We start from the raw sequence: 17101 nt of genomic DNA, 5'->3' as shown, positions 1-17101 counted from the left end.
ACCCTTAGCACAAAGGAAGAACTCAATATTACCAACAACAAAGAGCTTCCAGGAATCCATCACCCAATAATGTAGATCTGAGAGAGAAGGCCAAAGACCAACAAATCAACAAACCAACCTACAATGTGGGTAGAAATCCACATTTTTCACCACATCTTGACCACAAACCACAATAGGAGAGGTCTTGGCACACAAAAGAGGATGATATTTTCCTTTGGAAGGAAGAGTAGCAATAGATCTAGTAACTCAATCAAAGCTCCAACACCCATAACACCAACCAAAGACCCAAAAGTAGGTCGACCGGGATAATGCATAGATGGAAAAACTCCCCTAGGAGCCATAGTGAGAGTAGCACCACCAGGGAGAGTCATCAAATTCACCATAGACCTAAACCCGTATGCATCACAAAAGGGCTCAACAATCTCCACATGAGAGCCAAAGCTCACAGGCATACAAGGCTAAGATCTAGTAAATATTGTATGAGAGGGGACCCCATTCGAGACCTTGACGCGACTTAGAGTTTTATATGACATATTTATTTTATTTGCTACATTGTGTATATACATAAATTTTATTATTATTATTGAACTAGTTTAAATCAATTTTATTTACTATTGTAGACACCTAAAATTGTCCTGCTTAATTAAATGAATATTTTTATTTATTTAATTATTTTATCTCAAGTCTTCTATTAATTAAATAATTTTTATTTATTTAATTAATTCACTTCTTCGAACTTCTAGCCTTTCTCTATTTAAATAAATATTTTTATTTATTTAAACTATCTTTTCCCTAAATTAAATAAATATTTTATTTATTTAATTGGTCCCACTTCCTCTATTAGTTAAATAAATGTTTATTTATTTAATTAATACATTAGCTCTTTCACTACGATACATGTCATTTATCTCTTAATTTTCCTCTACCTACCCCTTCATTATTTTATTATTTTTTCCTAACTACCTTCTTATTATTTTATCATTTTCTATACCTACCCTCTTATCCTAACCGACCATTTATTTTTCACTTCTCAATCTTATCCCTCGTTTTCTAAAAGGTCTTCTATATAAGAGGATTCTTTCATCATTTTAGAACCCTAATAAGCAATCTAGTAATATGTCAATCTAGTATTGGGGCTTATTTTTTTGCATTCTAGCATTCTTATCTTGCATCCATCATATTTCAAATCTCTATTTTCTCATAGCCTTTGTGCGTGTTTCTGAGAGCAATATTATCACAAAACACAAATCTTGAGGAATAAGAGTGCAATGGAGTAGTTTTTAAAGCATGCATTTGTGTTTCTAGTCTAGATTTTGGTTTGCATTATGTACGTTTTGTAGGTACTCTTGTCCCATAAAATTTCAAATATATTCTTTCTCCATCCACAACTATATATATGTGTAGACACCTAAAAATGGTCAACGCTTGCGGAGTCATACTTTAACATTGGCGCATTGCCTTATTTTAGGTTTTTGCGTCGCATTAACATTTCTTCTATGTTGCGTACTTGGTCTTTATCATTTGCGAGCATCGAGTCTTTCTTCTGCATTCCTCATTTTTATCGCTTTTGAATTAGGGTTTTGTCCTCTTATCAATCTTGTCATTTTGAGATCGATTTGTCATCGATCCTCGTCCTTGTCAATCTCGTCAATTTTGCGATCGATTTGTCATCGATCCTTGTCCTCTTCAATCATGTCAATTGGCGCATATCAATTTGGTCTCTTTATCAATATTGGTCAATTTGTCAACCAATTTCAATTGTCTATCAATCAAATCATTTATCAAGTCAGAATCATGATTAAATCGACCCTACATCAATTATCTTTTGTCAGGACTTAATTGTCGTCCTTGCATTTCTAATTCATCTTCCAGGGTTTTATGATTTATTCATTTAATCTTGTTTGTCATTTTCCCTCTAGGTTAAATAATTTATTTATTTATCCTAAGTCTTCTCGTCACAATTAAATATTTATTTAATTGGCTAATTAATTCCCCCTCTTTTTGTGAATTAATTAATGAATGAAAAATTGTTAATTAATTCACCTAATTTTCTAATTTTATCAATTTCTAATTTCCTAATTTCCACATCATTTCTAATTTTCTAATTTTCCTAATTCCTAATTTCCACCTATTTTCTAATTTGTCAAATTCAATTTCCACCTAATTAATTTCTCTCTAGTCTTTCCCTATTTTTGTGCTTCGGTGGAAGCATGAATTTCTCATGCGTCATACTATTGGCATAGTAAGATGTCATAAGCTTTTAGTCCTCTAACCTTTGCATTGGCAATATGTCATAATTTATGACATAGAAGGTGTCATAACATTCTTCCTTCAACTCAATTTTGCCATTTTGAAATCAATTGCCTCTAATATCAATTTAATGCTAATCTTGTCTTTTCTCCAATTTATCTATAAATTGGATGAATTTCTTCAATCAAAGGGCCGAATCAATCACGCTTCTAGTATCCTTACGCTGTCATCTTGTCTTGTCAATCTTGCTTTCATATTATGCTTATGCACTTGTAGGTGAGATCCACAAAACAAAGCCATTTGAAGGAGAAAGAAGGACAATGGAGAATTCTTAAGGAGACATTTCACATTTGTGATGGTTTGCATTTGAATTGAATGTCTTGTTTTTCATATATCTCTATTGAATGTAATTAGGATTTATCATTGCAATTTAGTTTTCGTGATTGAGCTAGGCTAATGTTTATACTTGTTTTGATGATTTCCAGATTCCTATCTACAATATGATTAATTTTTCTTGACAACTATTAATTAGTTTTAAAAAATGATAATAAACTTTTATATGAAATAATAGATTAATTTTGAAATTTAATTTTTATTTCTTTTCTATATTATTTTTATTATTATTTCAATTTTAATCATAAATAATACTTTACCATTATCAATTTATTTTTTGTTTTTTTATTTCAAATTTTCTTCAAACAATTTATTTGCTTTTGAAATTTTATTCTGTTGAATCCCTCAAATTGTAGTCTATAGTAGAAATTCTAGAAATTTGTCAAAAAAGAAGATAAGGCTATGAAAATAAAGATATATTGTCCAACTTATTAGTATCTTATTACATGGAAATTATTTAAAAGTTAATTAATGGAGAAATAAGGTTAGACAATATCTCCTCTTTTAATAAAATAATGATGTAATGAATTAAATATATTAAAATATATAATTTTAAATTCTTTGTGATAAATGACTGAATATCTTATTGCAATACTAACAACTCAATATACATGACACGCTTCTATCCCAGTCACAGTTGCACCAGAAATATGAAATGCGTAATATTACAAAAAAGTTTCTCTAGTAGCATTACAAACAAGTTAAAATATGGGTTCTTTCAAAGGATTCAATACTCTACTGAAAATGGGGGTCAATGTGCGTCTTCAGTAACTGGATGTGGATTCACCCTCAAGCCTTGATGTTTGGGTTGTGGACTCATGCGATGGAAGTATTTTTAAATCTGCTGACATGAAAGCGGGCCGCGAGATAGATTTCTCAGTGAAGGTGTGCCCTTCTGACAGCATTTTTACAACTTGAGACATGATCGGTCTGTTTTTGGGTGCAGCTTGAGTGCACAATAGAGCGACTTTGATGAACCGCAATGCTTCTTCTTCCGAGTACTTCTCTAACCTTGTATCCACCAACTCTAGCAATCTGTTTTCCTCATATAAACGCCATGCCTGTAAAACAATTGTACCAGGATGACAATACATAGATTTTCTGAATTCTTGATCATGGAAACCTAAACAAAGAAAAAGTACATAGAATGTCTGTAAAACAATTGTACCAGGATGCCATTAACTCTTATGCCTGAATTGAATATAGGTTTTGGAATGATGACATTTCCTAAAGAGAATATAAGTTGGGTTAAAATATTATATGTATGACATGTCGTTTTATCAATGCGTTGTGCATGTTTCAAATATTGGTTTAGCAGGTTGATTGCTTGGTTTACAACTCTACTCTACTCAATATTTTTATTTAGGTTGAAAGGCTTGCTGAAATGGGCGAGTAATAAAATGTTCTATTATAGACTCAATTCGGTTGATTGCTTGGTTGACAACTCTACTCTACTCAATATTTTTATTTAGGTTGAAAGGCTTGCTGAAATGGGCGAGTAATAAAATGTTCTATTATAGACTCAATTCACACCACATTTGAATCCATCCTTAGCATAAGTGAAACATTTAAAAAACCGAAAAATTCCATATTTAAAGTGTGACGAATATTTGTTTGCTAAGGTTCCTTCATTCTGATCTGCCTCCCTATATTTCCTATCTCAATTTTTGTACGAATTGTTTTAACAAATTTTGGGATTCACAGATGCATGTGGACAAAAGCCTAGAATTTTATGATCAGTAAGTTACTGAGTACATAGGATCTAGCCCCTATACTTAGCTTGAATGGGTCTGGATCCAAGGTCCAGCTCCCCTTGGGCGCATGCACCTAGGAACAAAATAAAAACTGTCATAGGGCACATGAAAGCCTAGTTGTAGACCTTGAGACCTTCTACAACCCTCTACTTTCACCCACCTCAATTGGTATGCCTGCCACACTCACATAAAAATAAACGGTAAAAACTTGTATGTATGCTGACCTGGAGACCAATTAGGGATGGACAAGAATTTGTTCATGCGTATCAATATCATGTACGTAAATCACCCATTCATTTCCTTTGGGGAAGCCTGCTTCTGATTCGCAATCAAGTCAATAATGTCTCCGTTACTGACAGATGAATATTCTATACTATCAAAATCCTTGCTCAAATTTTGATTTCAATGAATATAATTTCAAGAGTTTTCTTTCTTTATAAATGTATCTGTTTTTGTGCAAAAAATTCCAAACATTTAAACTAAAAAATTAAAATAGATATGTTAATCTATATTAATTTAAGTTCCATGGGTTCGTGTCCCTAGCCCACAAACCCCTGTCCCCATTCCCAATGGCATTTTGGGTATCGGGGATGTCCCCTAGCCATCTCCAAAAATCTTTAAATCTTCAAATTGCTTTTGAAATGTGTTGCAGGAATAGGAAATGTTGGGGGGACTTTTGGTCATCCCCAAAGCAGCTGGGGACGTCTGATATGTACCCCAACCGTCCCAGGAATGGCCAGATACCCAAATGGTAAAGCAATTTTTTATAATTATTGAAAAAGAAAGTCAATCATAACATGAAAAAAAGACTCTTAAATATATCATGACAGCATTATAACAACAGCAATAAATATATCATGATAGCAGTAAAACAGCAATAAAATTAATCATGACAGAAATGATAGCAGCAACGGTGATATAACAGCAATAAATATATCATGATTCAGATTCATAGCAAATGATATAGGTTAAAAATTTAAATAATAGTTAATTATTAAGTTGCCAATTTGGTTATGGGTGCAGATATGTGTTTGGGTATGTGGGTACGACAAATTTACTTTTTCCTTGAGTATGGGTACGGGCACGTCCGCACACACATATAAAATATAACTATAACTGTATAGCTATAAGAAGAGTGATACTCAAATCCATAATTGCCAATAAATAAATTTTTTAAATACCTCATAATATCATATTCATAATTTGTAAAAATGATAATATTCAAGTCTCCAAATGTCATTACACAATAAAAATTCAAATTACAGTCCATATTTGATATCCATATTCATCTTCATCAAAAGCATCAAGGTCAACATTTGGTTCAACTTCATTTGAACTACAATCCATTAGAATGCCACTCCCACTAGCCTAGCTATGTCTATGTCAAGTGCAAGAGTTGCCTCATCCATAGAGACTTGTGCAAGTTGTGCAACTGTAGCATTTAAATCAACAACCTTCAAAGCCAGCTAGGAGAAAAAAAAATGTTGAGAATGCAAGTTTTGTGTTGAAAAAATGAGGTGAAATGACAACAAGAAAGAAAGGTAAAGCAAAATTAGGGGTGGGGGGCATTTTAAATTTTTAAATGGTTTTTTTGACTTGTGGGGCGCTTTTTTGGATGCCCACGACACTGGAAACAGCTGGGTTCGGCTTGTGTTTTCCCAAGGTTCGACATGAGTGTTACATCCCACTTGTGCTCTAGATATTTCTATGCTAAATTTACGCAATGCTACTTGTGCCCTAGATGTTTCTATGCTATATTTACGTAATGTTACTTATGCCCTAGATGTTTCTATGATATATTTACGTAATGTTATTTGTGCTCAGTACGATGGAATGATGATTCACAACTTTTATGTTGATTATTTGATCTTAAACATGATGGTATTTGAGATGTTTTACTTTTGTTGTTAAATAATGCAATGACAAAGATACGATAGGATTTCAGGCTAACTACTTGAATTGGCAAAGTGTGTGCAGGAGATTGTTGTCCTTCGAGAAGGGGGGGGAGGTATCATCAGGTCGGGAGATAATGAAAGAGGAACTCAATGCCACCTCAAAAGCTCAACCGTAAATTGAGTCAGGTTGTTTCACGTTAACCTTGTTTTCGTCACCTTGTTGTGCCAGGTAACCCTATTTTAGTCTGAGTAGATGTTTAGGGTTTCACCTCTCTAGTCTTGGAATTGGTATTTCAAGCTAATTTTTTATTATTATTAATATTCTTATTATTTTTAAAATCAAATTGCAATTTGCACATGCATATATATATGTGTGTGTATGTATTTAGGACATAGATAAATACATACGTATACGTGCTTGTATAGGCATGTACATGTGGTGTATATATATATATATATATATATATATATATATCTATATATATATATATATATATATATATATATATATATATATATATGTTAATTCTTTTGAAATGTAAAGATTACTTTTAAAATACTTTGACTCGATTCTTATTATGGCTATAATATGATAGTGGTGGGGCTTTGACTCATGAATGAGATTATTTTATTATTTAATAAGGCACCGTTTAATTTAAAATGGGCATCGGTATGAAGCCATATGTTTGGGTTTTTGTTTTATATTTATAAAGCAAGACATTATTATAATCACCGCGTGACATATGTTTTCTTCGGGCTTAAGTTGAGTCAAAGGCTCATGTAATTCAAAAATCATCATAGTGGCTGGGCGTGAATCTTGGCATGCACCCAAATTGAAATGAGAAGTATTGAAATGCATTGAAATTATTTGAAATGGGAATAACCGTTTACAGGGTTATAGAGTTCATTTTGGCAACCAAAAAGGAAGAAGAAGAAGAAGAAATTATTTTAACGTCCACGAGACTAAATATAGCCTATGGGACAAAACTGCCAACCGCACTGGATTAAGCACTGATTGCCTTCTGCATTTCAGCTCTCTTCTTATGTAGCGCAATGATAAGTGCTTCCAGCTTCTCAACAATTCCCTCACTGAAAAGATTGTCCCAAGAGTTAGCTGTCAAGATGTTAATATAGCTGTCCCTGCTGTCCTTGAAAGCTTCACATTCTAAAATGAAGTGTTTTTCCATTTCCACTTTACCCGTTGAGCAGAGAGTGCACACTCTCTCCTCCCAATCTTCTTTAGGTCTTTTCCAACGACCGGTTTCACTACGAAGCTGGTGAGAATTAGTTCTTAATTGAGCAATAAGGATTTTGGCTCTCCAAGGAATATTGGCCCCTATGTACGTCTTTTGCTGATAATTACAAGTGGGGTTAAACTCTTCAATATAGTATTTTTTCTTGCTTCCAAGGTTTTTATCCCAAGTGCACTTGCGAAATTTGTCTATAACAAATGCTTTTATCTCCTTGCTATTGGTGGGGCATGCGTTTAAGTAGATATTCCATTTACTTAACCATTTGTTATTTTATTGCATCCAAGTCTTCTTTCTTTTACATAGAGTATCATTAAAGACAATCCCAGGCCATCGGTCCTCATCCATTCTCTCGATTCTTTTTAAATAACTTATGAGTCTCGTCATAGCAATAGCCTCAATGGGTGCTGCCCCCACTTCACTCAACATAATGTCATAAGATATTGAATTTTTAAGCTTGAACTTGTTTGTAATCAAATGTTTTTGCATTTTCTAAATTTGTTTCCATTGCAAGACAGAAGTACTGCTGCCCCACACTTCACAGCCATAAAGGACAACCGGAAGCACTAAAAGACCAAAAAGAGTTTGAAAGGTCTTCCAGTCCCATAACTCAGCCTCTCTACACCTATTCTGAAAGGCATAAAACGCTTTCCACCCTTCCAAAACTTTCTTGTTTCTGCACCCTTCCCAACTTAATTTTTTGTTGAAGTCAATACCAAGGTAATTGTAATCCGTTACTTCGTCAAGAGTATTACCTTCAAAATGGAACACATGCTGGTCATGTTTTCTTTTGGTAGAGAAAATCTAAGTCATAGGATACGGCGATTTTCATGGATGAGGTTCGAATTTAATCGAATTTCAAACTTCTATAAAAAAAATCGAATTTAATCGAATTTTCTCTATAAAGCACTGCTATCCGCCTCTAAACACAACTCAGCTGGTCGTGGGTATTCTTTGTACATGCTTTGTATCTATTGGGTTATGGGTGTTTGCAACTGCTGGGTCGCCCTCGGATTTTCTCCAACAAGGATCGCTATTCTGATAATTTATTAGAAGTATACATATATTTAAAAATAAACAAAATTATAGAAGGTGAATTTTATCCAAATTTTTTTTCGAATTTTTCCCTTGTCGAATTTCATCCGAATTTCATGGCTATCGAATTCGAATTTGAATTCGAACCTTGTGACTTAGGAGAAAATCATCACTTTTGTTTTGCTGATGTTAACTTGCATCCCCACAGTTCTACAAAATTGCTCAAGGGAGAGTAGGTGTTCTTGTAAACCAATAGCAGACTTAGCAATAATGATAAGGTCATCTGCATATAAAAGGAGTCTTATGACAAACTTGCCCAAGTGAACACCATCCCCATTTTGTAAGTTTAACCAATCTTTGAGTTTGTCATTTTGGAAGGATTATTATGTTTGGGAAAAGGAAGGAGGTTTTGGAAAATACTTTTGGAGTTCTATCCTAAAAGCTTAATCAGCAATAGCTCTGTTAAAAACAAATATAGTATGATAGCTAGGAGTTTTTCTTGCAACTAGCTGGAGATTCTCTGTTGAGTGGTACCATTGCACTCAGTCATTTTGTGGAACTGTGGAGGATTCGTGGGTGCTGTTGACTGAAAAGAAAGCCACAAGGTCATATTTCTATCTCAGCTAATCAGGTCATGTTCCATATCCAAGCCTAGTTAGGCTTATAGGCTTATACGTTCTTTCTTCCCTTCAGTGTTCTATTCAATAAAAAAAAGAGTTATGAACATGCACAGTGAAATTTACAGTATGGCTGTGAATTATCCTTATTTGTCAATAGGGAAATATAAACGCATAGTGTAAAAACAGTAAGTCTTTGAAAGTTCTTTCTTTCCTTCAGTGCTTCTATTTCAGTAAAAGAAAGTATACACACACAATGTATTATTTCGTATCGCTGTGATTAATTCTTAAAATGGAGAATGGGAAAAATATATTCATAAAATGTTTAATATAGCCAACGTAGTCTCACATAGAAGAGTTAAGTTTTGGACTGTATTAGAACCATCTTCGTTTTGGGGTGCATCACATTATAGGTAAAACAAATAGACTGTTGAGTCAGAAAATTCTAGTTCGGCAATTATGAGATACATGTTAAGGGAGATGGGAATATTTGGGCTCAGACGATTCAAGAGTCATGTTTTATTGGGATGTCCTCTTGATGTATTAATCTATTTAAGGATTTAGAGATGTGGGTAATAACCATCAGCTGTGATAGCTGCTCAAATGAACTTGTGATTAACCTCTGTCAATTGAGATTGTTAACTTATCCTTAGCTCGGAAAAGGAAAGACAGGCAAGAATAGTTCTTCAGTACTCAGTAATGCAGATTGGCATATCAAATACAATAGGTGCACTTAGATATTGCACTAATAGCAAAGTCATGAAAAGCATTTTGAATACAAAAACATAAAGTGTACTTGAGAGCTAGTAGTTCTATAGCTTGTCATATCTTTATCAACCTAAGGTAATAGTTTAAATTCAATCCAAGATAAAATGAATTTAGAGAAGAACAAATTAGAAAACCTCATTAGAGAACTATCGTCTGTTTGTTAATTCCTGTTTCATTCATGTGTTGAAAATGGTCACTAAGTGTTTGTCATAATGGTCATCCATAAACTTAAGAGTCGCAGAAGAGAGCCTTTGACCTGAAAGCCCAAGTTGCAGCCAAGTAGGGTGTTGAACAATGCAACTAATTTAAAACCTTTGGCCAAGGTGATGCTCAATACATGAGCGTCAGTTAGTTCGTTAATCCAATTATACAACTCAGTCAGAGGTCATGCTAGTTAGGGGTAGCCTATAGTGTATGACTGACTAGGGAGCTGTGTAGGATTATATACCAGTCTCAGATGGTATGAGTTCAACTTCTCGTTAGCTCTTTGTGAAGGGTTCGGCCTTTCCAGTTGGAAACAGCATAGGGGACTAGTAAGTCCGTGGTTGGGCGGAAAAGCGCTCTGATGATACTTTCCCTTCTCCAAATCATTGGTAAAGTTATGTAAAAGATCAGAGTGTGCATCAAGAAAAATGTAATTTCTGATCCTCTCTACTCTTTTAAATTGAAATGTTAGAATTTTCATTTGAGCAAGATTATATCTCGTAGAATAGATCACTGTTTTATATCAAAGAATCTGATTTAGTTCAATGTTGTAAATAAAAAAAAAATTGTTGCAGGTTTTCTACATTCTATTCTGTTTCAAAGTTATGATTATATATTTGCATAGGTAGTGCATGTTACAATGAGTGCCGAGTTTGAACCCGAACTCGTACCTTGACCCAACCCCACAAATCCGGTAACATAGGTTAACACTAACTGCAATAATTTGGATTTTTGATTTCATTGTTCAAAAAAGTCTCCAACTTCACAATTTTTGATATGGTATTAAAGTCTGTTATTATTGTCAGCTGCAAAAGAGATTAAAGGTGCATTGGCCATGGTCTGGTACAATACGGTATTGTGTGAGAAGTGCCGAGTCTGCCGACAAACAATTTATCTTTGGAATGTGGTTGGCATGCGGGCTTTTGCATATATAATCCAGCTTCATTTTAACAGTGTCATATCATATTGTTTCCGTTATAATGTTGTCCATTTAACTATATATATATATATATATATACTGTCCCCCCACCATCCCCCAAAAATGGACCTTGGACCCATCCCTGAAATGTATCTCTTGCCATCCTAGAAACACTGTAGAACATAGATTTTAATTGAAAATAAAATAATTACAGATAATTTTTAATATTTATTTTGGTATATCATATAATAAAAATATTGGTAATATATACATAATATTATTTTCGTTTCTATTTCCATTTCTATCATATTTACATTTTTGAAGTATTATATAATTGGATATTGTTATCAACTCCAGACATATTTTTCCTGGAGCAGCATGAGGTTCACTAAAGATCTATTAAGGGGCTTCTGTCTTTTCTTTGTATGCTATTATCAAGCCAACATGATTTTTTTTTTCTAATAATCACCTAGGTACTTGTAAGGTTGAAATTGCAGCCATTTTTCCAATGGTTATTGGATGATTTTCAATGGATTATGTACATGAGGATGTTAATCATTCTGATCTTAGGATGGATAGCTGGCTGCAATATACAGGTCAGTTATAGAGTATGCAATATTGAAAATGAAATCCAATAAGCCTTAACATGTAATTTGTGGGTTGAGGAATGTTAAATAGTAAATCTTCCATGATGCTATGCACAAAGATTGTATTCAGTTGCATTAAAAGGCTTGATTTTCACAATTAGTATCTAAGTTGATTTAGTTTAGCAACATTGACGATAGATTTTATTTCTTCATATTTTGCTTTTGTTTAACCAAATCCTAGCTTGCATACTTATATATTGTTGCTAAAATACAAGGATTTATAGGTATCTATTACAATCAACTCTAGTTTTTTGAGCACAGATACTGGCCAATAGAGTAATAGTGCTTCCAATTGTTATGATAGAGAACGAAAAGTAAAGACAAACACACAGAAATGGACAATCTCAATGTACCACACTTCCCTTTAACCATTGTCTTCCACATATAAATATATTACATATCACAACTACTTATGAATAATAGGGTGCCCGTACAACTACCATTGCTAATGTGGACCTAGGGATTTATTAGACCCCATGAATTATCAAGTATATAGCAGAGAACGCAAAGAAAATAGAAAGATGATTTATATTGATTTCAAGAAAAGAAAGTACAGTTTCAGTCTATTATCACAAAACTCGTTAAACAATATTCTTGTTCATCAAGAGCTTGTAAATCGATTCTTGCATGAATGGCTTACAAAAATAACAATCATTGATCCTATTTTACACAAATAACAACCAATATTTATAGTAGTTGGACCATAGTTTGAGGACTTGGTGAGTTTTGGCAAAGACTCGTGGGACTCGTGGGTCCTAAGGCTCTACAATTCGACTCGCCACGGACTTGAAGAGTCTTGGCCAAAACTCGTTGAGTTTTGGCATGAGACTTGTGCGAGTTCCTAGACTCAGACTCATGAGTCTTGACACATGACTCTCGCATCTAGTTGGGACGTCCACTAGCTTTAAAAATTGGATTTTTAATTTCTTTTTTCTTCACATTTTGGCTCAAACTCATCCATTTCTTTGTATTTGGGCTCTAACTCGTCCATTTCTTTGTATTTTGGCTCAAACTCATCCATTTTCAACCATCTAAAAAACTTCCGGCCTGTGGGGAAATGAAAGTTTGTTTCCTTGCACCCCTTCTATCATTGGGTTTTCTCACATCTAACACCCCTTCTATCATTGGGTTTTTTCACATCTAACACCTTGTACAACTTATCATTGTTTCCTCTCAAACCCATTAAGGTCTCCACTCCCAAACCCCCACTAGTTATCGAGTATGAATTATGAAGTTTCAAATATTGAGTGTTTGAAGATCACATGACATGTGTAATGATTGAATTATAACAAATTGATTGTCAAATTAGGCTTTTATGTTCTCTAAATGCATTGATTTCGTTTTTTTGTTGTTGTAAAACTACAGTTTTTTCTTGCCAAGTCCATACCAAGTCCCGAGTCCGAATCCTAAAACTTTGAGTTGGACAATGCTCATCTCACATAAATGATTAACAATTATCCCACATTCCTTACAATCATGCAAAAGTGGTTACCACTTGAAAACTTCGAACAAAACTAAAGGAAGGTTGTAATTGTTTCAATGACTCATAGAACTCTCAAAGTAGACACATAGAAAGCTGCTCATGGCAGAAAAACTGTATCATTAATTATTTCAACGTACGATAATCTCTGAATAAACCAGTCATCACTAGTTTTCCTGAAGTAGCATGACATTCACATCTATTGAGGGACTAATATATTTTCCTTGTATGATAATAATCGAGTTGAAATTATCTCTGTTTTTAATACCTAGGCATTTCTAAGGTTGAAATAGTAGCCCTTTTGCTAATTTTTAGTGGATGATTTTCAGTAGATTATGTACATGAGGAAGCTAATTAGTCTGATCTTTTGATGGATAACTGGCTGCAACATACAGTTCACTTATAGAGTATAGATTATTGAAAATGAAATCCAGTAAGACTTAAAAACTATAATTTGTTTGGGTTGAAAACAGTTAAATGGTAAATCTTCCATGATGCTATGCACAAAGTTATGCATCGTTTGATTAAGAGGCTTGATGTTGTTTCACCCCATTTTATGACTTTCATATACTTTAACTTTTCAAGTTAATGTGTGTGTAATTGTGCTTCTGAGAAAGATTTCTTAAGTGATAGATGTCTTGATATGTACATAATATGACCTGGATGTTCTCTTCTATAATTTGAGAAATGTGCTTGTAAGCAATTTGTTTAAATGTTTATGATATTGTCTATGTTATGGGCTGATTACTTTTATGATTACTAAGTTGGATGTAGTATGATCCACCTTGCCCTCCAGGATGGAGAGGGAGAGTATCACCGGAGAGAGGGTTATAGACTTCGTGAATGGACAAGTAATACCATTTGAGTTCCATCACACACCATCATGTAGGTTTCATGTTGCCATTGTTATGTGGTCGAGCTTATTGTTTTGGAGTATCATGTATCACTTTAGGGTAGTGTCATCTTGAACCTATGTCAAGTTATGTTGTCTAGGTTTTAGTACTATTCTTTGGTTGAAATGGAACCCGAGTCTAGGTCGACATTCTTTAAATGCTCTATGTATGTAGCTGATATATATATATATATATATATATATATATATATATATATATATATATATATATATATATATATAGGTGAATATAAATCTATGCGAGTGTTTTGTATTTAAAATTTAATGGGATTATATTATTTCCATGTGGCTTAAATGCCAAGCTTTAATAACTCAAAATTACTATATTATTATCAAGGAAGAATCTATATGAGTAAGCCACCATGTTGGCTGATTTTGGCAAGGCAATATGGAAGATATTTTTTATTTTGTTTTGAAGGAGTGGATAAGCATCCATGGTATCATTAAAGCCATGAGGCATATCAAACTGAATGGAGGGATTTGTTTATGGGTCTAAGAGAATTATTATCTTACTTCTAACCGTTTCTTTTGATATGCAATAAAAGTTACTATGAGGTAGTGATGTGAAAGGGAGAATTATCCTTCTTGGAACCGTTTCTTTTTCTACCTTTGATAGAAAGGTATTAATAATATCATGTTGTAAAAGTAAAATTTGGGGTTTTGTCTTTTGCAACCGTTTCACTTACAGGTATGAGTAAACAATCTTTATTGTCTCTGTGAATGGAGAAGTGTTATGGAAATGGAGGAACCGTTTCTTTTGTACAAAGGTAAAAGGTTCTTAATATCTATACATGTGGGGAGTCTTTATTATTCACATTGTGAGAAACCACTTTGACTTATCTAGGAAGATAGAAGGAGAAGAATTCTTTTTCAAGGAAGCTCATTCTGCATACATGGTAAGTCGGAGATAGTATTATTACCTTTGCTTAGAAGAAAACAGTGAGAGATCGAGTTAGAGTTGACAGGGTAATGAGAGTTATTTCTGTATTTTCTTTTGTTAGTTATTGGTTTTGGTGAGAACAACACCGAGAGGAATTAGAGTCTCATAGAGTCCGTGCATCAGAAAAAGAAAGAGTAGATTGCTCTGGGAGTAGCATGAGATTTGGATGAGTATTAAACAGATAGAGCTTCTAAGTGTTGCGTGAGTAGTAGAGGAGTTTTCTAGAACAATATTGTGCTGAGAAGAGGGAGTGTGTGTACAGTTGAAAACCTTGCCTTTTCTAGAAGCAGCTGCGAAAGGGAGTAATAAGAAGTTTGAGAAAGTTGTTGTTTGGGGAAAGACATTGCATGCTGTTTGGTAAGAAGTAGAGCAAAGTAAAGAGGGTCCAGCTTACTAAGCGTTACAAATTCCTTGCATTACATTCTCAGGCATGTACATTACTTGCCTTTTTCCTTATTATTTCTGTTACTGAAATCTAGGATACAACTTTAAATATACTCAAAAGTCATAAGTATATGTTTTTATATATGCTTATGTATGTATTTACAGGAGGATGTATATGCATACATGAGTATATAGTAGTGTTCCACGGGGACGTGTGCCCCCCTAAAAAAACTTGTGTCCTCTGTAGGGGGACGTTTCTGAGACTTGGGGACTTGGAAACATCCCCCCCACAACAACACCACTTCCACCACCTCTCCCACCTCTGCTGGGGACGCCGCTGGGTTGCTTGCTATATGGCACATGCCATTACATATTGATTGCAACCTTTAACTTTGTGAAAACTAGTTGGCCTTTCATGGGGCATTCACAAAGATGTTATATTACAGATTTTGCCTTGAATATTTCAATTCACTGCCCCCCCACCACTGCTCCGCCCCTTCATAATCCCCAAATTTAGGCCCTTAGTCCCCCAGTCCCTGAAACGCGTCATCACGTCCTCTCAAGAAACTCTGTGGAACATTGGTATATAGTTTTCTCTCAAAACATATTTGTTCTAGAGTCAGTCTTGACTTAAACTATGTATGAAATCCATAAGGAACAGCAGAAATGAACTTATTGTTGTGCTTACTCAGTTGTTTTATAAGGATTAATATTATTTTTTATATTGTTATAACAATAATCAGATTTGTGTTCCTATGTTCGTATGTATATGTGTTTGTGTGTGCATAGTTTTGTAACTGTATATGCTTATGAATGTATGGATACTAAGAGGTTTATTATTAAATGCATTGTGAATGATAAAGCAAGAGAAATCTGATTTTATGTCTGTTTCTAAGGCAGCAAGTTGTTCATTATTTGAGCTCCATTTATAACAATGAACTCACTTATTTAAACCTTTTTAGTTCCTAAAAAGGTATGAATATTAAAAGTGTGTTTTTGGACATTAAAAGCTGAAAACATGTTTTGAAACCAATTTGAAAACCAGGTAAAACTAGGTTCATAGGAGAAGTTGTTTTTGCTAAAATAGTAAGTCTTCTACCCTTGCAAGCTATAATGATATTCACCAAGTACGAGTATGTGAGGGGTGATATTATTGCTTGTTCCTTAACCAATTAAGAGATATGCTATCTTATGATATGAGACATACTTAAACACACTTGTATTTCCTTAAAGACATGTGAACATATGGTAGTAGGTAGAGTCCATAAAATGCGAGAACGCATAACAAGAAGTTCCATGTCAACTCTTTGATGAAATATTGAATTAATTGAGTTGTAACTGTAGGATGGCTGTAATCCAAGTCAAGTAGAGGTGTGTGAACATTGAAGTGCACTTCTTTATAAGTGTCATTAATATGAAACTTTGGCCAAATTTATGCAATAGTCTCTGTGTGTATCTTGTCGATTCACTATGTTCTAGTTTGCATAGTCTAGTCAGGATGGTCATACATAATTAGAAGTATATCTATATTTGTATGGTCGATTGGGATTATGTAGGACACCACACTAGAACTTAGATGGCATCCCTTGATGATTCCCTTGTTATACTCTCGTGAAGGGTAGGGCCACTTCCAGTTGGAAGGTGTGTGGGGG

At 34.0% G+C, this 17101-nt stretch overlaps 1 protein-coding gene and 1 long non-coding RNA gene across 12 annotated transcripts in view; one reads left to right on the top strand and one right to left on the bottom strand.

Moving 5' to 3' along the window:
* Positions 1 to 3160: 3160 nt before the first annotated feature.
* Positions 3161 to 17101, bottom strand: part of LOC131051506 (cold-responsive protein kinase 1) — a 73627-nt gene continuing 59686 nt past the window's right edge. For all 7 annotated transcript variants that reach the window (XM_057986066.2, XM_059213986.1, XM_059213987.1 and 4 more), the window contains one exon: positions 3161 to 3704. In XM_057986066.2, the coding sequence (XP_057842049.1) occupies positions 3408 to 3704 (297 nt within the window). In that variant the 3' untranslated portion in view covers positions 3161 to 3407. The remainder of the gene's footprint in view (positions 3705 to 17101) is intronic.
* LOC131051508 (uncharacterized) overlaps positions 3504 to 17101 on the top strand; it is a 68014-nt gene continuing 54416 nt past the window's right edge. For 3 of the 5 annotated variants that reach the window (XR_009107131.2, XR_009107129.2, XR_009107127.1), the window contains exons 1-2: positions 3507 to 3641; positions 6375 to 6478. This is a non-coding gene — a long non-coding RNA (uncharacterized LOC131051508). Of the gene's footprint in view, positions 3642 to 6365; positions 6479 to 17101 lie in introns of all 5 variants that reach the window. The other 2 variants (XR_009107130.1, XR_009107128.2) reach the window with 2 other exon arrangements.

This window comes from Cryptomeria japonica, chromosome 11 (genome assembly GCF_030272615.1).
Source record: "Cryptomeria japonica chromosome 11, Sugi_1.0, whole genome shotgun sequence".
NCBI classification, from domain to species: Eukaryota; Viridiplantae; Streptophyta; class Pinopsida; order Cupressales; family Cupressaceae; genus Cryptomeria; species Cryptomeria japonica.
This window is presented reverse-complemented; position numbering and strand designations above follow the sequence as displayed.